Here is a 25398-nt window from a genome sequence, read left to right on the forward strand (position 1 = left end):
TAACGTTATATGGGCATTCGATTCCATACGCGGGCATTACTTCATCTATCTTGACACGTACTAGATAACTAACTATTTCTCATGGATTAACTACAACAATTGCTTGACGTATGCTCTTTACTTCCTGTTGAGCGTCGATTGCTTTTCAATCCATCAAAAACAAAGTGCATACGCTTTGTCTCAAGCACAGCGTCGTATATGACATTATTGTCTCTACCTATAAACTGTTTTGACGGTAGAAATTGGAGTTTGTTGAAAGCTGGAAAGACTTGGGTCATGTGTATTATGTGTTCTGATATGGGGTGCTGCCTACTGAATCTCAATTGAAAAGGTTTTTGTTGTCATTTAATTCGTTCTACCATTAGTTTAAGAAAGCTACTCCGATAGTTTTATGTCGTCTCCTACAAAGCTTCTGCAGCTGTGTTTTATGGACGTCAATTGTGGTGTTGCTCTGGCAGTCAACTTGGAAAATGACGATCGAGTCATCTGGACCAATTATATAAGGGAAATTTAACTGTTAATAGATGTCACGTCAAGACTATGCTGTATGCAGCGAAAATCTTCTCCTCTACCCGAGATGCTGCAGAAACGCAAGTTACACTTCCCGTTTTCTTTTCTTAGTATACATGCCTATATAATTTGATCTGTTTCACCTGCGTTTTTATTTTGTTTTGAGACGAACGCGATAACCTTAACCTTAAGAATTTCGTCTGAAGAGACACATTTCTCGGGGAACCATATTTCTTACTGCACTGGCTCTGACTAAGGAGAAACCAAATTCGCTATGTTTAATGCTAAAGGGACGTAGAAAGAATTGCCGAAAAGTAGAAGGCAAGCCTAAGTATATGTTAGAAAGAGGAAGGAAACTCACATCACTCAAGATATAGCACTCTTTATTTAATTCATTAAAATTATCAGAAATGACACCTTGCTTCGTAATAGCCGCACGAATAAATTAGATGAGCTGTGAATAGTAAAATAGCTAGACACTTTCTTACAAATTTTTAAAAAATATTGAAATTTTCCAATAATGCTATATCTGATATCTAGCTTTATACGTTGTGCAATGTATACGGATGAAGAAACATTGCTCCTACCATCAAACACAGCGTCAGGATTGCTTACGTTAACTCTGCAGACTACTGTACAATATTCACCAGACACAAACTCGTAACGATGGCATGCAACCTTATAGTGACAATTATTGGCGTATTGACGTTTACGTTTTATGTTTTAGCGCATGAGTTTGTCTACGGACTACTGCACAAATCTATTCTCGGTCTGAGTAGCTAATATTTTTCAAATTAATTATTAGACAAGTGCAAGTCGAAACGAATGTCATTAAGATTAATTGTCTTATCATCACTTAGCATTCAAGAGTCGTACCGCAATAATATTCTTGTTATATTTTTTGCTATTAGTCAACTAATGCTCCAAACAACAGACTGATTTATGACATTTTCCACATTGAGTAAGTACCGTATATCTAACTATTCAAACTTCTCTCTAGTTCAATTATACTCACCATCATTGTCTAAAGAAATACAGATATCTCTCATGACGGACAACATTGCCAAAGTGCAATGTCTTGCGACAGTCCAATTCGACATTATCTTTAGTAATTGTTAACGTATATTCGTTTATCTTGTACGTACAGATTTTTTCGGTCAGAGCGTGTACCGCAATAGACAGAAAGGTCTCTTATAACTCGGACTTGTATAATTTTATGAGCAGCAAAAATATCTTTAATTAGATGTTAGTAATCATATGTCAAGATAAATAATTTGTGACTGTATACAATAGATACTTAAGAGCGAAAATTGATAGAAAAAACAGGTAACAAGCTACCCAGAAATGACTATAAAAGTAGTAGCATTTGTGTTTTAAAAGTTAAAATCCTACTCTTTAGAGAATGACAACAAAAATCATATACGGCAGCAGTTGTTTGTGAAAAGGATCGATAGACAGCTCGTTGCTTTCAGCAACTATGCTAATTGCTTGTGAATGCACTCGACATCTAGCACATTGAACCTGAAGTTGAAATGCCACAATCATAATATACTGTGATACATATACTGCACAACCAATACCCCACCCTACTTTAATTAATTAATGTGCATACATGACGTCATTGGACAACTTACTATTGTTGGTGTCTGGTTTTTTAGGTAATAGTTAGAGAACGTTTCCAAGGGCTGCAAGTGTTCTGCTAACTGTTTAAGCACGTGACGTGATCTATCCTGAACTAACTTATCTCTATTATAACAGCAACAATAATAATTTATTCTCTAACACATCACACGGTGTAGTTCTAGTTTCCTCTTAAGTTCAAAAGAAAGAGAAAAGACAAGAAAACTATACATATAGAAAGCTAGTAAAACGACGCATGCACTCCTTAATTAGACCACTGTGGGTCGCCAGGAACAATAGTTACGCAAAAAATTAAGTTGCACGAAAAAGTGAAGAGAAGAGCAAGATTTTTCTGAATGCGTTTGGTCTAGATACACTCTGCACAATCCACTATTGCGTAATAACGTAAATAATCCCGATTTATAGCTAGCTATAGATAGCGAGCCGAACAGTCTTATTACAAATATCTTGTGAATGACACCGCAGCGAGCGCACGGGAGCTTCAGGACCTGCATGTGACTTCAAAAGCACGACTTTCCTGGAAGACGCAAGGAAAGTGAACATTCTATAGACGTACAGTACTACTGCAATCTAGCAGACGCTTGCACCCGGATTAACGAGTTAGTTACTTTTCTTCATAGAAATGTAGATTTCTCATTGTAAAATAGCAATGAACTAATAATGGGTGGACATTGCAAGTGAATCAGTTTAGGGTCTCCAATCGTGTGCATGTAAATTTATGCATTTGCCTTCGCTTGTACGTTGTGTTCGTTCGCAACTCATGAATAGGCGAATGATTATTTCTAGAGGAAGCATCAGTATGTGATGACGTCGTGACGCCGTCGTACTTTGGTCCGGCGGCTTTGATTATATTCGAACGCTCCCGTACGTAGAGCAGCCGACCTCTGTATACGAGCGGGCCAGTCAAGATTGTTTGACGTTCCACAACGGTAACTATCTAGACACATTAGTGTTACTCATGACCTTGTGGTGTAACCGTGTTCGGTTTCCGTGCATGGAGAAGATGAGAACACCGTCTATATAAGGGAACTGCATGAATACGACAAGTAAATTAATTAAGACATGCTGGAGACGAGACGACGATCAATGTGCTATGCATGTATCAATTCGCTCGACGCTATGTTACCTTGGGATTTATAATTATAGATAAGAGCCTTACAACGGAAAAGACGTTTGTCAGGATGCGGGCAGCATGTAGATAGAGAAACATCAATCGCCTTAGATAACCACCCTTCTTTGGGGGGAATCTCCCGTACTTAAAACGCTCAACTGCTATATAGGGAGAAGATGTTTCAGGTCATAACCAACTGACTGATTGAAAGAAGTGACACAACGAAAACCACGAGTGACCTTGGCTTTCCGTTGCACTATGCATCTATTCCAATCACTAATAAGAGATAGCAAATGAATAAATAAATAAATAAACAAATAAATAAATAAACTTTTATAACTTAATATATAACTTTTGAAGAAAAATTTTAAATTACAAAATTTTAGCGATAAAATTTTAAATGGCAAATACTATGGAGTTAATGACTTTAGCGAGTAAAAATATGTAATGGGATTTGACGCGGTTTTGTTGACGGGCACTGTCATCTTTGCTGTTTATGCAAAGCGTCGTATTATCTCGCAACCTAGTCTAACCCGCATGCAATAATGAAAAATTGTGTAACGGACACAGAAAGCACTGCCACATAGTTCTAGCTTGTAATCCGTGTCGCTGTCACACTTTCCACACATTCGAGTACTCTGGCGTCCACACCAATAGGTGAAGGTCAGGCATGGTGATAGGGACCGTAGTGTGTACCACAACCGCTGCACACATAGATGGGGAAGTCTTGAATGCATTCCATTTTATCAGATTGACCAACACCCATCCCGTTGCAAGTGATATTATAATACTATCATCTGTACGCGTATAGGCTTGTTGACAACCGTAGAAACCGTAGAGACGAACTGCAGATGGACGTATTAGAACCGATACCCTAAAGCGCGAGATGTCCACTAGCTGACAGCTATCTATCTAAGAATGGACTGACATCTGATTGGACAAATTAAAGAGCGAAAGTCTTACCTAGAGACGAGGTTGACTCAACAAGAAATTTGTCTACGGTACAGTGTCTCATTTGTGTCTTTATTGTTTTACTTGGACTCTCAACTTTCGGGAATGAACGTCCACTGCAGAGAACTAAGGATAGTATGCACCATTAAAAATCCCATACCAGCTCCTGAACGATGTAGACTGAGACATAAAACGTTTGGACAAAAAGATATCAACTGGATTAGACTTGCACCTGATGAAGAAATCGTCAGCATTCACAATACAAGCTTCACCATCTCTTACTGCTTGGGTCGCTGTCTTCGACACAATACACAAACGTCAGGACACGTGATCAACGACGAATATGCGTTACACATGCAAAATCTGGTGAAGAGTTGCGAAGACAAATACATGAACTGTGAAGAGCTGAGTCCGTGCTGTGTCCCTAAATGATACCATGGAGACAACAATCGAGGCAATATCGAATTCAATAAAGCCAATGTTCATGTCGAGTATGTGAACAAGAATGGACATGTAAAACATTTTTCCTATGAATTTCTGAATCCCACAGTTTGTTACTGTCAATAATGGAATGGCTAGACACTTTCTTACAAATACTCAAAGAATTCTATTGTTATCACTAGATGATGTGCAAAGTTGATAAATGTTTTAAATATCTAATTTTGAAAAATATTAGAATTTTTCAATAATGTCTAAGGTATATCTGATTTCTAGCTTTTTTCGTTGTGCAATGTGTACTGATGAAGTACTATTGTTTCTACTACTAAATATAGCGTCACTATTGCTTAACTGTGCAGATTTGGACAATATTCATCACATACATTGTAACAATGGCATGCACCCTTAGTGTGACAAATATTACCGTATTGGCGTTTACGTTTCACTTTTAGTCCATGAGTTCGTCTACGGACTACTGTAGAAATCTATTCTCTGCCTGAATAGCTAATATTAAAAAATACAACCTCAATTAATTGCATGAAATACAATTTCATGAAACCGTATTTTTGCGAATCCAAAATACGCGAATCCAAAATAGGGCGCAAAAATCCATAAAAAACCATTCCAAAATAAGACGTACCAACGGAGTTTCTAACCATGTACTGAAACGCCGCGCCCTAGCTAAACATTACACGTATTTGTTGAAACCCTGTCTTGGAAATTACCGTAAACATGAAAACTTCTAGTAAAGTACGGGACGTGTGAATAGTTGACAGTAGGTTTCATTCAGCTTGTGAAGGTATTTCTTGGTTGTCAAGTACACAATCAATCCCTAGCAACAATACAAAAGGATGGGCACCGGAACTTCACGAGGCTTTTCGTCGCCATTTGGTCAATTGCATGAATCGTTTCTATACTGATCTGCAGCCGGACACTGAAACGATTTTTGAAGTAAGTCTTGTAATGAACAGTGGTCGTGGAGAGAAGAAATTTGAGGTTCGTGTCCTCGAGAAATTGCCCTTATATGAACACGCCCATTTCTGTTGTGCGACGCGAATTACGAGCCTCGGTAAACAAGTTACTGTATCAGATAAACATCATTCGTATGGAGCCTAACAAACAATATTTATTATTAATGTGACAAAATTTGGAATCGTTTGCAACCAATTGCTCGCGTGCGGGCACTGCCTCCTCTCAGCCGACGTACAAACGTATACTGAGAATGCAACTTGAGCACGCGCGAACAATCTCAGCACGATTACAATCTGCTGAGCGCAAATAGCACAGTACACCTTCTCCGCGCTTATATGCAGCAGACATACATCATCGCCACGTGACTAGAATGGGCGTTGGCGATTTGTGGAGCAACAAAGCATGACACGTTCGTATCACTTCCAGTCCAGCTTGGACCGGACAAAATTAAATCAGTTCTATCAATCTGGTTGTCGTTCGGGCTGCAATCCGGTTGCCGTAAGGCGCTTTCTTGGTGGCTAGGCGAACCGGAGCAGACAGGAAAGGACTGGATTGCTGTCCGACAGATATTGTAAACTAGAGTGATATGTTGCGAGTAAGACCGCGTGACCGTCATTGAGTGTCCGACCGAGGATGATGTTGTCTGTCACTGTCTTCCTTGTGCTTTCTGTTGTCGGCCAGACGAACGGAGACACTCGGCGCCTCACGTGCACAGACGCAAGAAGGCAGTGCGAAGGCGAGGTGATATGCAGATATTTGCTCTTCGACTACGTGTCCATGTGCGCGACGGTCATGCACAGTGCAAACACGTGCTCACAAGTATGCAAAGACAGCTACATCAAACTGATTTCCAACTCGGTGGGAAGCCTCTTGCACGAATGCAACTGCGGAACAGGAGTTCTGGGAGACATATGCACGTCTTTTGAGAACTCCGTCATGACGAAATGCTTTGGAAATGTCAGACCGACCTCTCCGGCTTCCGGCTTCAATCACACTGGACAGTTCACTTGTTTCGACTTCATGAGATGGTGCTGGATTACCTCCACGTGCGCATCTCGATACCTCGATTACTTGGACGTCTGTTCGTTTACCCTAACGCACTTCACTTGTACACAACAGTGCAACGAGTCGTTCTACAGTCTACTTCGGCATCCAATCGGCAACAAGTTCTCAAGCTGTGATTGTGGCAACAACACTTTGTGTCAATTTACACTAGACCATACGATAAGAATCTGTTATGGTGGTAACTCGCCGGTTCCACCTCCGGTAGTGGATGTACCAACAGTGAAACCGGTTGGCTCCTGTGAGAGAGCTTTCTATAACTGCTTCGTGGACAAGATTGGTTCGTGTGGAACCGACGTCATTCTTACACAGAGTTATTGCAGTAAATATTTTCCAGACTCTCTTAGTCTTAGGTGTCCTGCGTCATGTGCAGACACAATGAAAACTGTAATATCTACCATTCCGTATGCAAGCGAGCTGACGACGTGCAATTGTCTAAATTCTACGTCAACAGAGTGCTTTGCCATTATGGGAACACGAAGACTGATTTCTCTGTGTGGAAGCACAGCTTCTGCGGCGGCTAAAATTTATAGAAGTGCATTGCATAATCTAGTCCTCACATTAATGTTATCTGCTATTGGATGTGTCTTGCTGATGCTGTAAGTTGGACACGAAAAACTGTTACTTCGAGTTGTTTGGTAGACACTTGCATTTGTTTCTATCAGTGCCGTTGACGATGCTTTTGCTAAGTTATCTAAATTTGAAATTAATGCAATATAAAATAGAACGACCAAACCATACAGTTAGTCTATAAAACAAATCTGAAATTCGCAATTTGTGTTGTAACTTTCTTCCAACAATCTGAGACTAAGATATATTTTAGTATACACTTCTAGATCACCATCGCCGTATGTTGGCCTTCGATCATATGTGGAGAAACTGTGCGACAAGGATTCGACTCACGCATGATGGTTACCATAGTAGCGAGAGCCTTCGAGAGCAAGGCCCCACTGTTGTAGACTTGTCACACTGTTAGTGTCACTGTCGACCAGACGCTAAATGTTGTCTATCATTGTTCAAAGTTGCTAGTTGGGCAGTTGCAGACATACGGCGCAATGCAATTTCGATTTTCTGTCTCTGAAATTTCATGAAGACCCAATGCTTAAGGTACCAGACTTATACCAACAGAACTACCCTGAGTAGGCTCCGGACATCATTTATTGTACTACAAAAGGACATTCCGAGACCTCATGGCTGAATACATCTTCATTGGATGGACAAATTACAGCACCGACAGCCCTACTGGAGATGGTTAACAGCCTGCGCAAGTCATCGATGCTCTTGCCGGTCAATGATGTCGTTTGCACTGATGTTTGTGGCTGCATGGAGAATAGTTGTTGTAACAGGCCTCAAGAAGACCGAACTCGATCACGGTACAGATGAAGATGAAGACTCCTGTTGTTAGCGACGAACATAGTAGTTGACCAAAACTAATTATCTAGAAGTTATTAGTCTGAGCTACAAATACACGTGATTCGTGTCGTAATAAATAAATCTGGTTTGGCGAAGCTATCACGTGACTACAGTATAACAAGTCTTTAATTGGCGTTTTAGGAGTACACAATTTGGATAAGGTTTGGCAGAAACTATACGTAACTATTTCTTCCATTTCCAATCTTGGTAGGTTGCGAAACAGCAAGAAATACCAAACAGCCTTGACGTCCAGACTATTGTATGCGCGATATCCGGCAATAAATAAAAGACATGATTACGACACTTTTGGACCTTTGTCGAGATGCCACCAAGTTTAAATCGTCTCTAGAGAACAAGAAAATTCTAATGAAAGTGAGAAATAAATGTTGGCCGAGGTTTAGAGCAAAACTGTTATTTATGCGACTTTTCAGACTTGGCCCACGTACTGTACTGTCGGTGCCTTCGACACAACACACAAACGGCGTGACACGTGATCAACGACGAATGTGCGTTACAAATGCGAAATCTGCTGAAGCGTTGCGAAGACAACAACATGAACTGTGAAGAGCTGAGTCCGTGCTGTGTTTCTAAACGATACCACGGACACAAGAATTAAGGCAAAATCGAATTCAACAAAAATGTTGATGTTGAGTATGTAAACAAGAACGAAATGATGAAATTTTGTTCTAAGAATTTCTAAGTCCCACATGTACAGTTTGTCACTGTCAATAATGGAATAGCTAGAAACTTTCTTACAAATATTCAAAGAATTCTATTATTAGGACTAGTTGATGTACAAAGTTGATACATTTTATAAATATATATTTTTGATAAATATTAGAATTTTGTAATAATGATATATCTGATTTCTAGCTTTTTACGTTGTTCAATGTCTAATAATTAAGTAATATTGTTCCTATTAGCAAATATAGCGTCACGATTGCTTAACTTTGCAGACTATCATACAATATTCACCAGACACAAAGTCGTAACGATGGCATACAACCTTCTAGTGACAATTATTGGCGTATTGACGTTTACAGTTCATGTTTTAGTCCATGATGTCGTCTACGGACTACTGTAGAAATCCGTTCTCGGTCTGACTAGCTTATATTTTTAAAATCTAAGCTCCATTAACTAATTAATTATTTTATAAGAATGCAAGTCGAAACTAATTTCATCAAGATCAAAATATTACCATCATTTAGCATTAAAGAGTCGTACCACAATCATATTCTTGTTATACTTTTCGTTATTAGTAAGTCAATGCTCCAAACAACAAATTGAGTTATGACATTCCACATTGAGTGCGTACCGTATATCTAACTATTCCAACTTCTCTGCAGTCGAATTATACTCACCATCATTGTATACAGAAATACAGATATCTCTCATAACCGACAACGTTGCCAAATTGCTATGTCTTGCGACTGTCCAATTCGACATTAGCTTTAGCAATTGTTACCGTACGTTTGTCTAACTTGGCATTATATGTACACACAGTCTAGTATAATGACAGATTTTTGTTTTTGGTTAGAACGTGTACGGCAATTGACAGGAAGGTCTCTTATAACTCGGGCTTGTATAATTTTATGAGCAACAAAAATATATTTAATTCGAGGTTAGCAATTATATGTCAAGATAAATAATTTGTGGCACTGCATACAATAGATATTTAAGAGCGAAAATTGATAAAAACAAAACAGATAACAAGCTACCCAGAAATAACTATAAAATAGTAGCATTTTGAGTTTGAAAGTTAAAATCCTACACTTTAGAGAATGGCAACAAATATCATACACAACAGTAGTTGTCTGTTGCTTGTAGATAGCTCGTTGCTTGTAGCAACCATGCTAATTGCTTGTGAATGCATTCGACATCGAACACATTGAAACTGAAGTTGAAATGCCACAATCCTATCATACTGTGATGCATATAATGCACACCTAATACCCTCACCCTACCTTAATTAATTAATGTGCATACATGACGTCATTGGACAACTTACTATTGTTGGTGTCCGGTCTTTCAGGTAATAGTTAGAGAACGTTTTACAAGGACTGTTGTGCTAACTGTTTAAGCACGTGATGTGATCTAACGTATCGCTATTATAACAACAACAACAATAATAATTTATTCTCTAACACACCACACGGTGTAGTTCTGCTTCCCTCTTAAGGCTAAAAGAAAAATTAAAGACACAAAAACCGTACATACAAACAGCTAGTAAAATGACGCATGCACTCCTTACCTACACCACTGTGGGTCGCCAAGAACAAAATTACCTAAAATTAAGTTGCACGAAAAAGCAAAGAGCAGAGCAAGCTGTTTCTGAATGCGTTTGGTCTAGATACGCTCCGCACAATCCGCCATTGCGTAATAACGTAAATAATACCGATTTATACCTAGCTAGAGATAGCGAGCCGAACAGTCTCTTACTACAAATATACGACACCGAAGCAAGCGCACGGAAGCTTCAGGACCTGCATGTAACTTCAAGCAGCACGACTTTCCTGGCAGCCGCAACGACTATTACAGTAAACATCCTATAGAAGTAGCAGACGCTCGCATTTGGGTTAACGAGTTAATTATCTTTCTTCATGCAAATGTAGATTTTTCATTGTCATGAACTCAAGAGTAAAATAATGGGTGGACTTTGCAAGTGAATTAGTTTACTATCCCCAATCGTGTGCATGCATATATGTAAATTTATGCATTTGCTTTCGAGAGCAACTTGTGTTCGTACGCAACTCATGAAATTATAGGCGAATGATTATTTCTAGAGGAAGCATCACTATGTATAACGTCGTGATGCCGTCATACTATATTCCGGCCGTTTCGATTATATTCGAACGCTCCCGTACCTAAAGCAGCCGACCTCTATAGGCGGGCCGGTCAATATTCTTTGATTTTACACAACGGTAACTATCTAGACATATTCGTGTCACTCGTTACATATTGTGGTGGTAACCATGTTCTGTTTCCGTGCATGGAGCCCATGAGAACACCGTCTAGATAAGGGAACTGCATGAATATACGACAAGGACACTCTGGAGACGTTCGACGATCAATGTGCTATGTATGTACCAATTCGCCCGACGCTACATTACCTCAGGATTTCTAATTATAGATAAGAGCGCTAGCCTTACAACGGAAGAAACATTTCTCAGGATGTGAGCAGCATGTAGACAGAGAAACATCAACAGAGTATATAACCACACCTTTCTTGGGGAACTCTCCCGTGATTGATTGAGAGAAGTGGCACAAAGAAAACCGCGAGTGACCTTGGCTTCCGTTGCACCAACTATTCCAATCACTAATAACAGATAACAAATAAATAAATAACTATTAAAGCAAAATTTTAAATAGAAGACTGTAGAGTTATTAGCTTTAGCGAGTAAAATATGTACTTGTATTTGATGCATTTTATTGGCGGCACTTTTGTCTTTCTGATTAATTAACTAGGACTTTGTCCTTTGCTGTTTATATTATGCAAAGCGTCGTATTACCTCGCATACAATCTAGTCTAACCCGGCATGCGATAATGAAAAATTGTGTAACAGACACAGGAAGTACTGCCCCATAGTTCTAGCTTGTAATCCGTGTCGCTGCCACACCTTCCACGCATCCGAGTACTCGGGCGTCCACACCAATAGGTGAAAGGTCAGGCATGGTGAAAGGTACCGTAGCGTGTACCACAACCGCTGCACACATGGATGGGGAAGTCTTGAATGCATATCACTTTGTCAGACTGACCGGCACCCATTCCGTTGCAAGTGATATCATGTTTTGACATCTGCACGCGTAGGCTTGTTGACAACCGGAGAAATGTACAGTAGAGGGACAAACTGATCGACGTAGTAGAACTGACATTACATAGCAGGATATCCACTAGGCTAGCTGACAGCTAGCTATATAAGAATGGATTGAAATCAGATTGGACCAATTGAAGAGCGAAAGTCTTATCTAGACGAGGTTGACTCAACAATAAATTTGTCTGCACATGGCTATGATACAGTGTTTCATTTGTGTCTTTAGTGTTCTTCTTGGACTCTCAACTTTCGGGAATGGACGTCCACTACAGAGAACTAAGGATAGTATGCACCATAAAAATCCCACGCCAGTTCCTCAACGATGCAGACTGAGACATAAAACATTTGGACAAAAAGATATCAACTGGACTAGACTTGTACCTGATGAAGACATCGTCAGCATTTTTCACAATACAAGCTTCAGCATCTCTTACTGCTCAGGTCGGTGTCTTCAACACAACACACAAACGGCGGGACACGTCATCAACGACGAATATGCGTTACAAATGCGAAATCTGGTGAAGAGTTGCGAAGATAACAACATGAACTGTGAAGAGCTGAGTCCTTGCTGTGTTCCTAAACGACATCACGGACACAACAATCGAGGCAAAATCGAATTTAAGAAAACAAATGTTGATGTTGAGTATGTGAACAAGAATGGACATGTAAAACGTTTTTCCTATAAATTTCTCAATCCCACAGTTTGTCACTGTCAATAAGCAACAGCTAGACACTTTCTTTTAAATATTCAAAGAATTATATTATTAGAACTAGTTGATATACAAAGTTTATACATTTTATAAAAAATCAATTTTGAAATTTTTCAATATGGTGTATAGATGTCTGATATCTAGCTTTTTACGTTGCATAATGTATACTGATGAGATAATATTTTTTCTAGTATCAAATAGAGCGTCACTATTGGATAACTCTTCTGACTAATGTACAATATTCACCAAACACAAACTCGTAGGTAACGATGGCATGCAACCTTATAGTGTCAATGAATGGCCTATTGACGTCTACGTTTCATGTTGTAGTCGATGAGTTCGTCTACGGACTACTGTATGTACAAATCTATTCTCGGTCTGATTAGCTAACCCTTATAACATCTAACCTCAAGTAATCAATTATTAATATAAATGCAAGTCAAAACTAAAGTTATCAATATTAATTATATTACTACTTAGCATTCAAGAGTCCCACCGCAATAGTATTGTTGTGATACTCATCTCTAGTAGTCAGTCAATGCTCCAAACAACAAACTGAGTTATGACATTCTAAATTGAGTACCATATAAATAAATAACTATTCAAACTTCTCTCTAGTGCAATTATAGTAAAATAGTAACAATTTGACATTTCAAAGTTAAGATTCTATACTTTACAGCATGACTACCCAAATCATAGAAAAGGATAGATAAATAGCTCGTTGCTTGTTGTGCAATCATGGGTGTGTTCAGTTTGTAGTTCCTAATCATCAGTTATTTGCTTGATATTCGACTTCGTCTGTGGCAAATTATATGACTGATGGAGACTTTGGAGATTGCCAATATCTTGTTTCAAGTCATCCAAGTAATATATATCTCACAGCTTCTCACCTTGTTCATCACCAAGGCGGTCGCAGATGTCGCCTAAGCTAATCATCGAGTATATAAAGAGACTTTCATTCATTGCCGCTCTCAGAATCGTTCAATGCGTTTATAGCTATAAAAACTTTTGGTGTTCATTTGGTAGAGCTTGTTTGTTCACATAAACAAGCATTGTAATTTTACTGCAAAAAACCTTTTACGAAGAGGAAGGAGACGACGACGAAAAGGATCGAGTAGGATGAGAAAGCGAAAGAGGAATATAAAGACGATGACTGACTGCAATGAATCATTATGATGATTGTGAACACTCACAGTATAGAATTGTTAACACAATTTGTTTGAAAACACATAAACCGTGCTACGTATACGTGCACGCGACAGGGAAACGCATGCACTCTTAGTGCATGCATGTGAACGCGTAGTCTTGTTGACAACCGGAGAAATGTAAAGTGTAGGCAAACTAATCGACGTAGTAGAACTGATATTTGAAGCAAGATGTGACAGCTAGTCTATGAGAATCAGATCAGACAGCGAAAGATCTACGAGGTTGACTTAACAACAAATTTGTCTACACATGTAGACGGTGCAGTACGTGTTTCATTTGTGTCTCTAGATATTATTGTTCTTCTTGGACTCTCAACTTTCGGGAATGGACGTCCACTACTGAGATCTAAGAACAGTGTGCCCATGCCAGTTCCTGAATAATGCAAATTGAGACATAAATTTGGACAAAGCGATATTAGCTGGGCTAGACTTGTACAATCTGATGAAGAAATTGCCAGCATTCACAATACAAGCTTCACCATCTCTTACTGCCCGGGTCAGTGTCTTCAACACAACACACAGACAGCGGGACACGTGATCAACAACGAATATGCGTTACAAATGCAAAATCTGGTGAAGCGTTGCGAAGACAACAACATGAATTGTGAAGAGCTGACTCCGTGCTGTGTTTCTAAACGATACCACGGACACAATGATTGAGGCAAAATCGAATTTAACAAAAAATTGTTGATGTCGAGTATGTAAACAAGAACGGAATGGTAAAACTTTTGTCCTAAGAATTTCTAAGTCCCACATGTACAGTTTGTCACTGTCAATAATGGAACAGCTAAACACTTTCTTACAAATATTCAAAGAATTCTATTATTAGGACTAGTTGATGTACAAAGTTGATACATTTTATAAATATATATTTTTGATAAATATTAAAATTTTTAATAATGATATAGCTGATTTCTAGCTTTCATGTTGTTCAATGTATAAAGATTAAGTAATATTGTTCCTACTAGCAAATATGGCGTCACGATTGCTTAACTCTGCAGACTACTATACAATATTCACCAGACACAAAGTCGTAACGATGGCATGCAAGCTTCTAGTGACAATTATTGGCATATTGACGTTTATGGTTCATGTTTTAGTCCATCAGGTCGTCTACGGACTACTGTAGAAATCTGTTTCTCAGTCTGACTAGCTTATGTTTTTAAAATCTAAGCTCCATTAACTAATTAATTATTTTAACACAAATGCAAGTCAAAACTAAGTTTATCAAGATCAAAAATATTACCATCATTTAGCATTAAAGAGTCGTACCACAATAATATTCTTGTTATTTTTTCGTTATTAGTAAGTCAATGCTCCAAACAACAAATTGAGTTATGCCATTTCACATTGAGTGCGTACCGTATACCTAACTATTCAAACTTCTCTGTAGTTGAAATATACTCACCATCATTGTCTAAAGAAATGCAGATATCTCTCATAACCGACAACGTTGCCAAATTGCTATGTCTTGCGACAGTCGAATTCGACCTTAGCTTTAGTAATTGTTACCGTACGTTCGTCTATCTTGGCATTATATGTACACACAGTCTAGTAAAATAACAGATTTTTGTTTTTGGTTAGAACGTGTACGGCAATTGACAGGAAGGTCTCTTATAACTCGGGCTTGTATAATGTTGTGAGCAACAAAAATATATTTAATTAGAGGTTAGCAATTATATGTCAAGATAAATAATTTGTGGCACTGCATACAATAGATATTTAAGAGCGAAAATTGATAGAAACAAAACAGGTAACAAGCTACCCAGAAATAACTATAAAAATAGTAGCATTTTGAGTTTGAAAGTTAAAATCCTACACTTTAGAGAATGACAACAAATATCATACACAACAGTAGTTGTCTGTTTCTTGTAGATAGCTCGTTGCTTGTAGCAACCATGCTAATTGCTTGTGAATGCATTCGACATCTAACACATTGAAACTGAAGTTGAAATGCCACAATCCTATTATACTGTGATGCAGAGAATGCACACCTAATACCCTCACCCTACCTTAATTAATTAATGTGCATACATGACGTCATTGGACAACTTACTATTGTTGTTGTGTCCGGTCTTTCAGGTAATAGTTAGAGAACGTTTTACAAGGACTGTTGTGCTAACTGTTTAAGCACGTGATGTGATCTAACGTATCGCTATTATAACAACAACAATAATAATTTATTCTCTAACACACCACACGGTGTAGTTCTGCTTCCCTCTTAAGACCAAAAGAAAAATTAAAGACACAAAAACTATACATACAAACAGCTCGTAAAAGGACGCATGCACTCCTTACCTACACCACTGTGGGTCGCCAGGAACAATAAATACCTAAAATTAAGTTGCACGAAAAAGTAAAGAGCAGAGCAAGCTGTTTCTGAATGCGCTTTGTCTAGATACGCACTGTACAATCCGCTATCGCGTAATAACGTAAATAATACCGATTTATACCTAGCCATAGATAGCGAGCCGAACAGTCTCTTACTAGAATTATGCGAAACCGAAGCGAGCGCACGGAAGCTTCAGGACCTGCATGTAACTTCAAGCAGCACGACTTTCCTGGCAGCCGCAACGACTACTACAGTAAACATCCTATAGAAGTAGCAGACGCTCGCATCCGGATTAACGAGTTAATAATCTTTCTTCATACAAATGTACTTTTCTCATTGTCATGAACTAAAGAGTAAAATAATGGGTGGACATTGCAAGTGAATCAATGGAGGGTCTCCAATCGTGTGCGTGTAAATTTATGCATTTGCCTTCGCTAGCAACTTGTATTCGTACGCAACTCATGAAATTATAGGCGAATGATTATCTCTAGAGGAAGCATCACTATGTGATGACATCGTGATGCCGTCATACTATAGTCCGGCCGTTTCGATTATATTCGAACGCTCTCGTACGTAAAGCAGTCGACCTCTATAGGCGGGCCAGTCAATATTCTTTGATGTTACACAACGGTAACTATCTAGACACATTCGTGTCACTCGTGACATTGTGATGGTAACCGTGTTCTGTTTCCGTGCATGGAGCCCATGAGAACACCGTCTAGATAAAGGAACTGCATGAATATGCGACAAGGACACTCTGGAGACGTTCGACGATCAATGTGCTATGCATGTACCAATTCGCCCGACGCTACATTACCTCAGGATTTCTAATTATAGATAAGAGCGCTAGCCTTACAACGGAAGAAACGTTTCTCAGGATGTGGGCAGGATGTAGAGGAACATCAACAGGCTTGGATAACCACACTCTTCTTGGGGACTCTCCCGTACGTAAAACGCTCAACTACTAGAGAGATGTTTTAGGTCATATCCAACTGATTGATTGAAAGAAGTGGCACAACGGAAACCGCGAGTGACCTTGGCTTCCGTTGCCCACCTATTCCAGTCACTAATAACTGATAACAAATAAATAAATAACTATTAAAGCAAAATTTTAAATAAAAGAACATATAGAGTTCTGAACTTTAGCGAGTAAAAATATGTACTGGGATTTGATGCGTTTTTATTAGCCGCCACTTTTGTCTTTCTGATTAATTAATACTTTGTCATCTTTGCTGTTTATGCAAAGCGTAGTATTATCTCGCATACAATCTAGTCTAACCCGGCATGCAATTGTGTAACGGACACAGGTAGCACTGCCACATAGTTCTAGCTTGTAATCCGTGTCGCTGCCACACCTTCCACACATCCGAGTACTCGGGCGTCCACACCAATAGGTGAAAGGTCAGGCATGGTGATAGGGACCGTAGCGAGTACCACAACCGCTGCACACATGAACGGGGAAGTCTTAAATGCATACCATTTTATCAGACTGACCGCCACCCATCCCGTTGCAAGTGATATCATGTTTTGACATCTGCACGCGTAGGCTTGTTGACAACTGGAGAAATGTACCGTAGAGGGACAAACTGATCGACGTAGTAGAACTGACATTATAAAGCAGGATGTCCACTAGCTGACAGCTAGCTATATAAGAATGGACTAAAATCAGATTGAACAAATTGAAGAGCGATAGTCTTATCTAGACGAGGTTGACTCAACAAGAAATTTGTCTGCACATGGCTACGGTACAGTGTTTCATTTGTGTCTTTATTGTTCTTCTTGGACTCTCAACTTTCGTGAATGGACGTCCACTACAGAGAACTAAGAATAGTGTGCAGCATAAAAACCTCACGCCAATTCCTCAAAGATGCAGACTGAGACATAAAACATTTGGACAAAAAGATGTCAACTGGACTAGACTTGTACCTGATGAAGACATCGTCAGCATTTTTCACAATACAAGCTTCACCATCTCTTACTGTTCGGGTCGGTGTCTTCAACACAACACACAGACGGCGGGACACGTAATCAACGACGACTATGCGTTACAAATGCGAAATCTGGTGAAGAGTTGCGAAAATAACAACATGAACTGTGAAGAGCTGAGTCCTTGCTGTGTTCCTAAACGATACCACGGACACAACAATCGAGGCAAAATCGAATTTAAGAAAACAAATGTTGATGTTGAGTATGTGAACAAGAATGGACATGTAAAACGTATTTCCTATAAATTTCTCAATCCCACAGTTTGTCACTGTCAATAAGCAATAGCTAGACACTTTCTTACAAATATTCAAAGAATTCTATTATTATGTTGATATAAAGTTTATACATTTTATAAAATTAATTGGAAATTTTTCAATATGGTGTATAAATATGTCTGATATCTAGCTTTTTACGTTGCACATCGTATACTGATAAAGTAATATTGTTTCTACTATCAAATAGAGCGTCACCGTTGCTTAACTTATCTCTGCTGACTACGTACAATATTCACCAAACACAAACTTGTAGGTAACGATGGCATGCAACCTTGTAGTGTCAATGAATGGCCTATTGACGTCTACGTTTCATGTTTTATTCGATGAGTTCGTCTCTGGACTAAAATCTAACCTCAAGTAATCAATATTAATTATATTACCAATTAGCATTAAAGATCCCTACCGCAATAATATTCTTGTGATACTCTTCTCTAGTAGTCAGTCAATGCTCCAAACAACAAACGGAGTTATGACATTCTAAATTGAGTACTATATAACTAACTATTCAAACTTCTCTCTAGTGCAATTAAAGTAGTAACCATCATTGTCTACAGAAATGTAGATATCTCATTTGACCGACAACGTAAACAAATTGCTAAGCTTTAAGACAATCCAATTCGTATCTATCATTAATGATTTATACCGTACGTTCGTCTATTTTGAAATTATCTGTACACTGTCTTGTATATTTCGCTCTCGGTCAAGGTATGTTTCTCACCAAGTACCATAATTTCCAAAAATTGTCTTTTATAACTCGGACTCGTGTTATGTTATAAGCAACATAGACTAAGTATTGTTAATTAGAAAGTATTGAATTTTGTTACATTATGATAAGACCAAAATCCGTGGCACTTATTTATAATCAAATAATTAACAGCGAAAATTGTTAGACAGGCAACACGCTATCCCAACAAACTGATTTACGTAAAATAGTAACATTTTGAGTTTTCAAAGTTAAGATTCTAAACTTTACCGCATGACTACCCAAATTATAGATAGATGAATAGCTTGTTGCTTGTAGCAATCATGGACGCGTTCGGTTTGCAGTTCCGCCAGTTCTAGAACTGCCCGAAAAGCTAGAACTCGCTTTCAATTTATTTCTGGAACTGCAGGTCACGTAGGCGTCACTATCTAGACGCTACATGGCAAGACATGTTTAGCTAACCTATTGCTAAACATCTACAATAGTCTACAACTGTACTGTGCTGCTTAGATAGCAACATTAGAGTATACCCGTGTCTCTAATCATCCGTACGTCATTGCACATAGATGGTTGGCGGCATCTGCTCTTGTGACAATGAGCGCATGCGTAGTAGGTATGCCAAGTCTTGTAGTTGTAGAGTCGGCTGCCTGCACCGGAGTTACTGTACCCTAGCACTTCGGAAGTACAAGTCTTTGGGCCCAACAGCCATTTTTGTTTCAGTTCGTTGGCATTGTGGCTTTCAATCATCCACATCTGTCCTGAATTAGTCTCACGTAGACAGACCGTACACACGTCCCGCGAAAGTATGACGCGGCGGTAAGGTCTGGCTACGCAAGATCAGCTGCACACTCGGATAGCTTCAGACGCTCGGAGTCTCAACATCATTGCCTCTACCTATGAACTGTTTTGACGGTAAAAATTGGTGTTTGTTGGAAGCTGGGAAGACCTGGGTCATATGTATTATGTGTTCTGATATATAGGGTGTCACTGCTTATTGAGTCTCAAATGAAAAGGTTTTTGTCGTCCCACTCAAGACATAGCACTCTTTATTAATTTATTAAAATTATGAAAAATAGCATCTTGCTTTGTAATAGCAGCACGAGTACAATAATTGAGCTGTGAATTGATCAATTTTAGAAATTGTCCGGGTCCAAGCTAAGCTTAATATCAAAAGCAAGGTACATACGACAATTCAATCAATTAAAATTGTCACTGTTTCACATATTCAGAACTAGTGTAGTAACTGTCTGTAACATCGGGAGTGAACTCCATGTCTCCCATCTTAATCATGTATCGCTCAAAAAGTCAGTAAGATAATAGTAGAAAGACAATAAATGATTACGTGGACGGCCGGTCAAAGCCATTCCGTTAAATCGCTTTTCGTCACGGTATTTCAAAATTCAGTAAAACAAGATGATGACACAAACGAGCAACCTCCACTAACTCCCTCATTTCCATATCTTCATTCTCAGAAATGTGATGATATGATGCGCCAACAACTTTAGCAATAGTGTCTTCTGTGTCTAATCTCATCCTCCTTGCTGCCATAAAACGGCCACCTATACACATTCTATTCTCAGTAACCTACACGAGTAGTTGCACCCGGAATGCCAGTAAAGGTTTGCTACAAAGATGAGGTAAGATATCTAAATTTCATATTTTGTCTGCATTGGAGGCAGAATACCGCATCAATTACACTCTCCAGCAGACACTGCGGCTGTTCGAAGATTATGCTACAGGACTTATGATGACAACAAACTCGTTTTTTAATGTGAAATCATACACTAACTTCATCATGGGACATGCGTCAGTTTACTCCCAACTGCAAGTGACTGAGTGATTTGTCACTGAACAATCTACATTCCTCTGGCCTCAAAAAGGCAGAAACAAACACAACATACAAATATACAAACACATCCTGCATCCAGTCCTATTACACCACAGTCCAGTTCCTGTATGTACAGGTCTCAACAATGTACTGTATTACATCAGTATAGACCAGAGCACTTTAGATGACTCTGGTATAAACCAGAGCCGTATATCTCTCTGGTACAAACGTATGATCCTAGCAATGACATGGCTCTATGAAATTGCGTAGGCAGACCCACAGACCAATAAATTACTATTAATCTCCAACAACCAATTCTTATGCCACATACGGTATCACAATCACATTCTTAGTCTCTTGTAGCCAGCCCCTTTTCCCGCGTTATACTCCCGCTGTGTAACTACACATAGAAGTTACACATTCGCAGAGACATGACTGTGTCGCTCACATGACAACACAATTCGCAAGAAGAGGAAAAGAAGGAAATTCCAGCCAGTGTAGATAAGAGATAAGTAGCCACTAAGTACTGAGTAGCGCCATGCTCATCCCGTCTCTAGTTGTCCGTTTATTGCACAAGCAGCAACAAGACGACTTCAAAGCAACCGCGCCAGACCCTATTTTCACGGAAGTATGACAAGGGAAATAAGTCTGGCTACGCGAGACTAACTCATTCTGTGTGTACATATTCAATTAAAACTTCTAACTGTCAGACCCATGTATTAAATGTCATTAATATTAAATACGGTATCTATACCAGCCAACAACATGTTGCTCATGAGAACTGAACGAGTGTGTTCATCACCATTACTTGCAGATTGAATAACTTGACCTACAGCTTCTGCCACATCATCTGCAGAAGCGCTAACATCCAGACTTGCAGTAAGAGGACAGTATGGATCCATCCCAAGCAGCAGGTACAGACGCCGTTTCATATCCTAAAATTCCCAACAACACCACAGCTCAAACCATGACTAGTCGAAGCAGCAAAGCAAAACAAGCGCTATCATTGAGCCAACTGTAATCATTAGAACACATCTCTTTACCTGTACAGTGTTGCAACAGTTGCACTCAGGAAGCAAATGTAGGATGCACAAAACACAGATATCAAACTTGTGCTCAACGTTTTCTTTGTTGAATCATCCCATCCAACAACAGACTCCAATATTACAACTAAATTCAGTATGCATCAAACTCATTACACATTCGTATCATTTAGCACACTAACGTGGATAGTGATTTGATGTCAGGGTATATTCATAGTAGAAATGAATCATTATTTCAGGTAAAAAGTCTATTCCTGACTCGGTAAAATGCCCATTTTCTATGAGCCTAACAAGATCATCAGGAAATCGAGCTCTAGCCTTGGCACCACTGTAGAAGCGCTCAAAGTTTGTTCGCCTTATATAAAGATCAAAATTCCATTGACCTATGTATGAGCAAACAAAACCTGTTAAATATCTATACATAACACTATGTGACGCAGGTAAGAAGCTACCTTTGCAATAACTGATTTACGTTTAAGGAACTTGGGCTTTCGTGTTTTCAAAGTCACAATTCCACACTTTACGGGATGACTCCCCAAATCATACACAACAGCTCTGTATTCCTTAGCGTTGATTGCTCGTTGCTTGTAGCAACCATGCCAATCCTTTGTAAATGCACTTGACATCTAGTACAGTAGAAATAAAGTTGAAGTGCCACGACAATTAAGAAATCATATCATACATTTTACTGTTAGACTAGCACTTCTTATTTGCCTTACATGCCACTCATTCATACAATTAACAAACAAAGCTCAGATTGTCTGTCTGTCTGCCTGCCTGTCTGTGTGTGTTCGCGTTTGGGGGCCACGTCTTTTGTCCGTTCGCAACCGAAATTGGTACACACACTCGGCACGCACAGCGGAAGGTTTGAGTAAAACCATTAAAAAATTATGCACCGGGTCCCCTCTCGACCCCCGCGCAAAATTTCTCGATGACGCAGACGCTACACATTCCGGTTCATTCGAACACACGCCCACATCAGTCCTGTGTAGACCGTATGTATCGTCGTCCTTCGCAAAGCTTCGAGCGATCGAATATCTCTTGCCGACGAAACTTACTCTTCTATCGCTTTCGTTTCTCTCCAAATTCTGATTGCATTTGCACCAAATCAAACCTACACGTTTTCTGAAGCAAGCGCTACACAGGGAGTGTGTCGATTTCGATCGAAACAAGCGCGAAGAGCAAGATTCGAATTCATTCAGCATATCCGGGACCTCGCAACAAAGATTGCACGTGACGTGTCCACAGACCTATCTTTACACTACATTATCTTGCCCGTACGAAGGAAGGGCCATGTATACTAGTAAATTTGAAATGTGTATCTTGAACAATTCTTTAACAATAAATACTATAGTGTTTTCTACCCACCCACCTTGTGTTTATCTGCATACAAAAACTTCTCCACATTAACACCTATTGGCCATAGTAATCGATACAAATCAAACCACAGTCCATCCATTGATACATCATACCAATCCTATATATTATTATCATATCAAAACATTAGACATTGATATACAAAATTGCAATACCTTGTATACTCTCATACAGCTGCAGAAGTCAGAAGGTTGGAGATATGAGAACACATAAACATATAACTCGTAAGGAAGAGCCTATGTACTGAGTGCTTCTGCATCAACTCCAACTGACTGTTAAGCCTCAATTTAAAGTTTCAACGCTTTCAAATAGCTATCGGTAAAACCAGAGGTATCACCATCTATAATCACTCACAATATTAAAAATGGTGACTAGCTGAATCATTGTGATGTGTAGTACTACCTTGCTCTAGATCATGTGATTTCACATATAAAGCCAATGTCTCAACATAGTTCTCATCACTTTTGTAAGACAAAGGGTCAGGAATCATCTCTGTGTCAACACGATAAAACATGATCTCTGTTCTAATTATATACTTTGTCCCAGTGATGACTTGTATTCCTTCATGAAGAGTATTATGATTGAACACCAATGCTAAACCTTGCTTAGGAGTCACAGTGTATACAACTTGGCCAGTGGCAGGCGATGAGACATTGTGTAACCACTTTCATAGTCATCATTCAAGTAGATAACCACTGTGTACACTGACCTCTCATTCTCACGAGGAACCCATGGTCCATCAAAGTGAGGACTAAAATGTCCACCAGGTCTGCAAAAAGAGACAAATTTATCAGCACATTTTCCACACTGACCAACAAAGTGTGACATTTGAAAATTGTTAGATAGCTATTTGTCATCTAAATTATACAAAATTTAACTGGTCAATATACAACAAACAGTGCCATTTAATTAATTGTCTATTCGCCAAGATTCATTTCGTACTCATATTTCCAAATTCGAAGCATTCCTTACGTCTGCGCGGTTTTCAAGTGTCCCGATTACCAAATCCCACTGGTCGAATGCGAAGAATGTCTCTATATACGCTCCAAGTAAGTCTCCAAACGGCGGTATATTCCGGCAGCCAGCTCTTCACTAAATTGACAACAGTCTGTCATTTGAACGATAGTCAGTCTCAAACAAAATGGCGAGACTCGAATAGCGTCTTGTCGATGTAGAAACGACACTCTTCTGCTGTTAACAGGCCATGAAGAAGGAAACAACGACTTCCTAACATCCTCTCTCGTGACGGTACACTGTCGTTGCGTATTGCTCTAAAAATTAATGGTCTTGCAATGATTGAGCTGCTTGTAGTTCTTCTGTGACGCGGTTGGCATGGGTCTGATGGTAATATACGCACACCATCAACGGTACGATTTGACTTATCATCCGTGTCAGCCCTTGTCGCTACAGAACATCTAGGTAGCGTTTTCTAAGTTAATATGTTACTCAAAACCAGTGCGAGATTTGCTTTGTTACTTGTGTGTGTTGTCCATCTTGACACTAGCATCGTGATAGTCTCGCGAGCCAGGCTTCTCCTTCCTTATATCCGGCCAATTGCGAAATAGTGCCGTCCGTTCACCCTTTTTGCAAACCAATTTTTTGGCACTTGTAGCTTGTCGTATGACTCTAGATGTTTGAGAATACCTATGTTTAGCAAGACAGTGCAAATAAGCCGCGCACCAATCACCTGGAACCGCGAGGCCTAACGCAAGTTGAGGCAAATCCTGATCTTACGTCGGATCTTCATAGTCTTATATATCACCAGGTAACTTCGCCGTCAGATACTTTCACCGGACGAACTTCGCCAGACTTGCCGGAGGGAAAGTCTGGCCCCAGCGCGAGGATCGGAGCCCAAGTATGCGCATGCGTGAACCATACCGTGCTGCAGGAGACGGTCATCAGACCGGGACCCCGACCCCTGGCCTTTCACGTTGGAATATATATACATATTCTCTTCTTGTTAGTGACTGTTTTTGAGACAATTACAATATGTAAATCAGCCATTCCGTGAATTTGACTTTACAACAGC

The 25398-nt window shown here is 39.3% G+C and overlaps 1 protein-coding gene and 1 pseudogene across 1 annotated transcript; one reads left to right on the forward strand and one right to left on the reverse strand.

The window, feature by feature from the left end:
* The first annotated feature begins 6134 nt into the window (after positions 1–6134).
* On the forward strand, positions 6135–7446 carry LOC134186991 (uncharacterized). The gene has a single exon (XM_062655100.1). It carries the CDS (start codon positions 6257–6259, stop codon positions 7286–7288), a length of 1032 nt encoding a protein of 343 aa, XP_062511084.1. The 5' UTR covers positions 6135–6256; the 3' UTR covers positions 7289–7446.
* A 13058-nt stretch (positions 7447–20504) lies between these two features.
* Positions 20505–24755, reverse strand: LOC134186574 (uncharacterized; annotated as a pseudogene).
* Between the last annotated feature and the right edge of the window lie 643 nt (positions 24756–25398).

Source organism: Corticium candelabrum, chromosome 11, assembly GCF_963422355.1.
Source record: "Corticium candelabrum chromosome 11, ooCorCand1.1, whole genome shotgun sequence".
NCBI lineage: Eukaryota > Metazoa > Porifera > Homoscleromorpha > Homosclerophorida > Plakinidae > Corticium > Corticium candelabrum.

Excerpts from the sequence above, each read along its gene's own strand:
- LOC134186991 (XM_062655100.1), top strand. The coding sequence starts at position 6,257 with ATGATGTTGTCTGTCACTGTCTTCCTTGTGCTTTCTGTTGTCGGCCAG.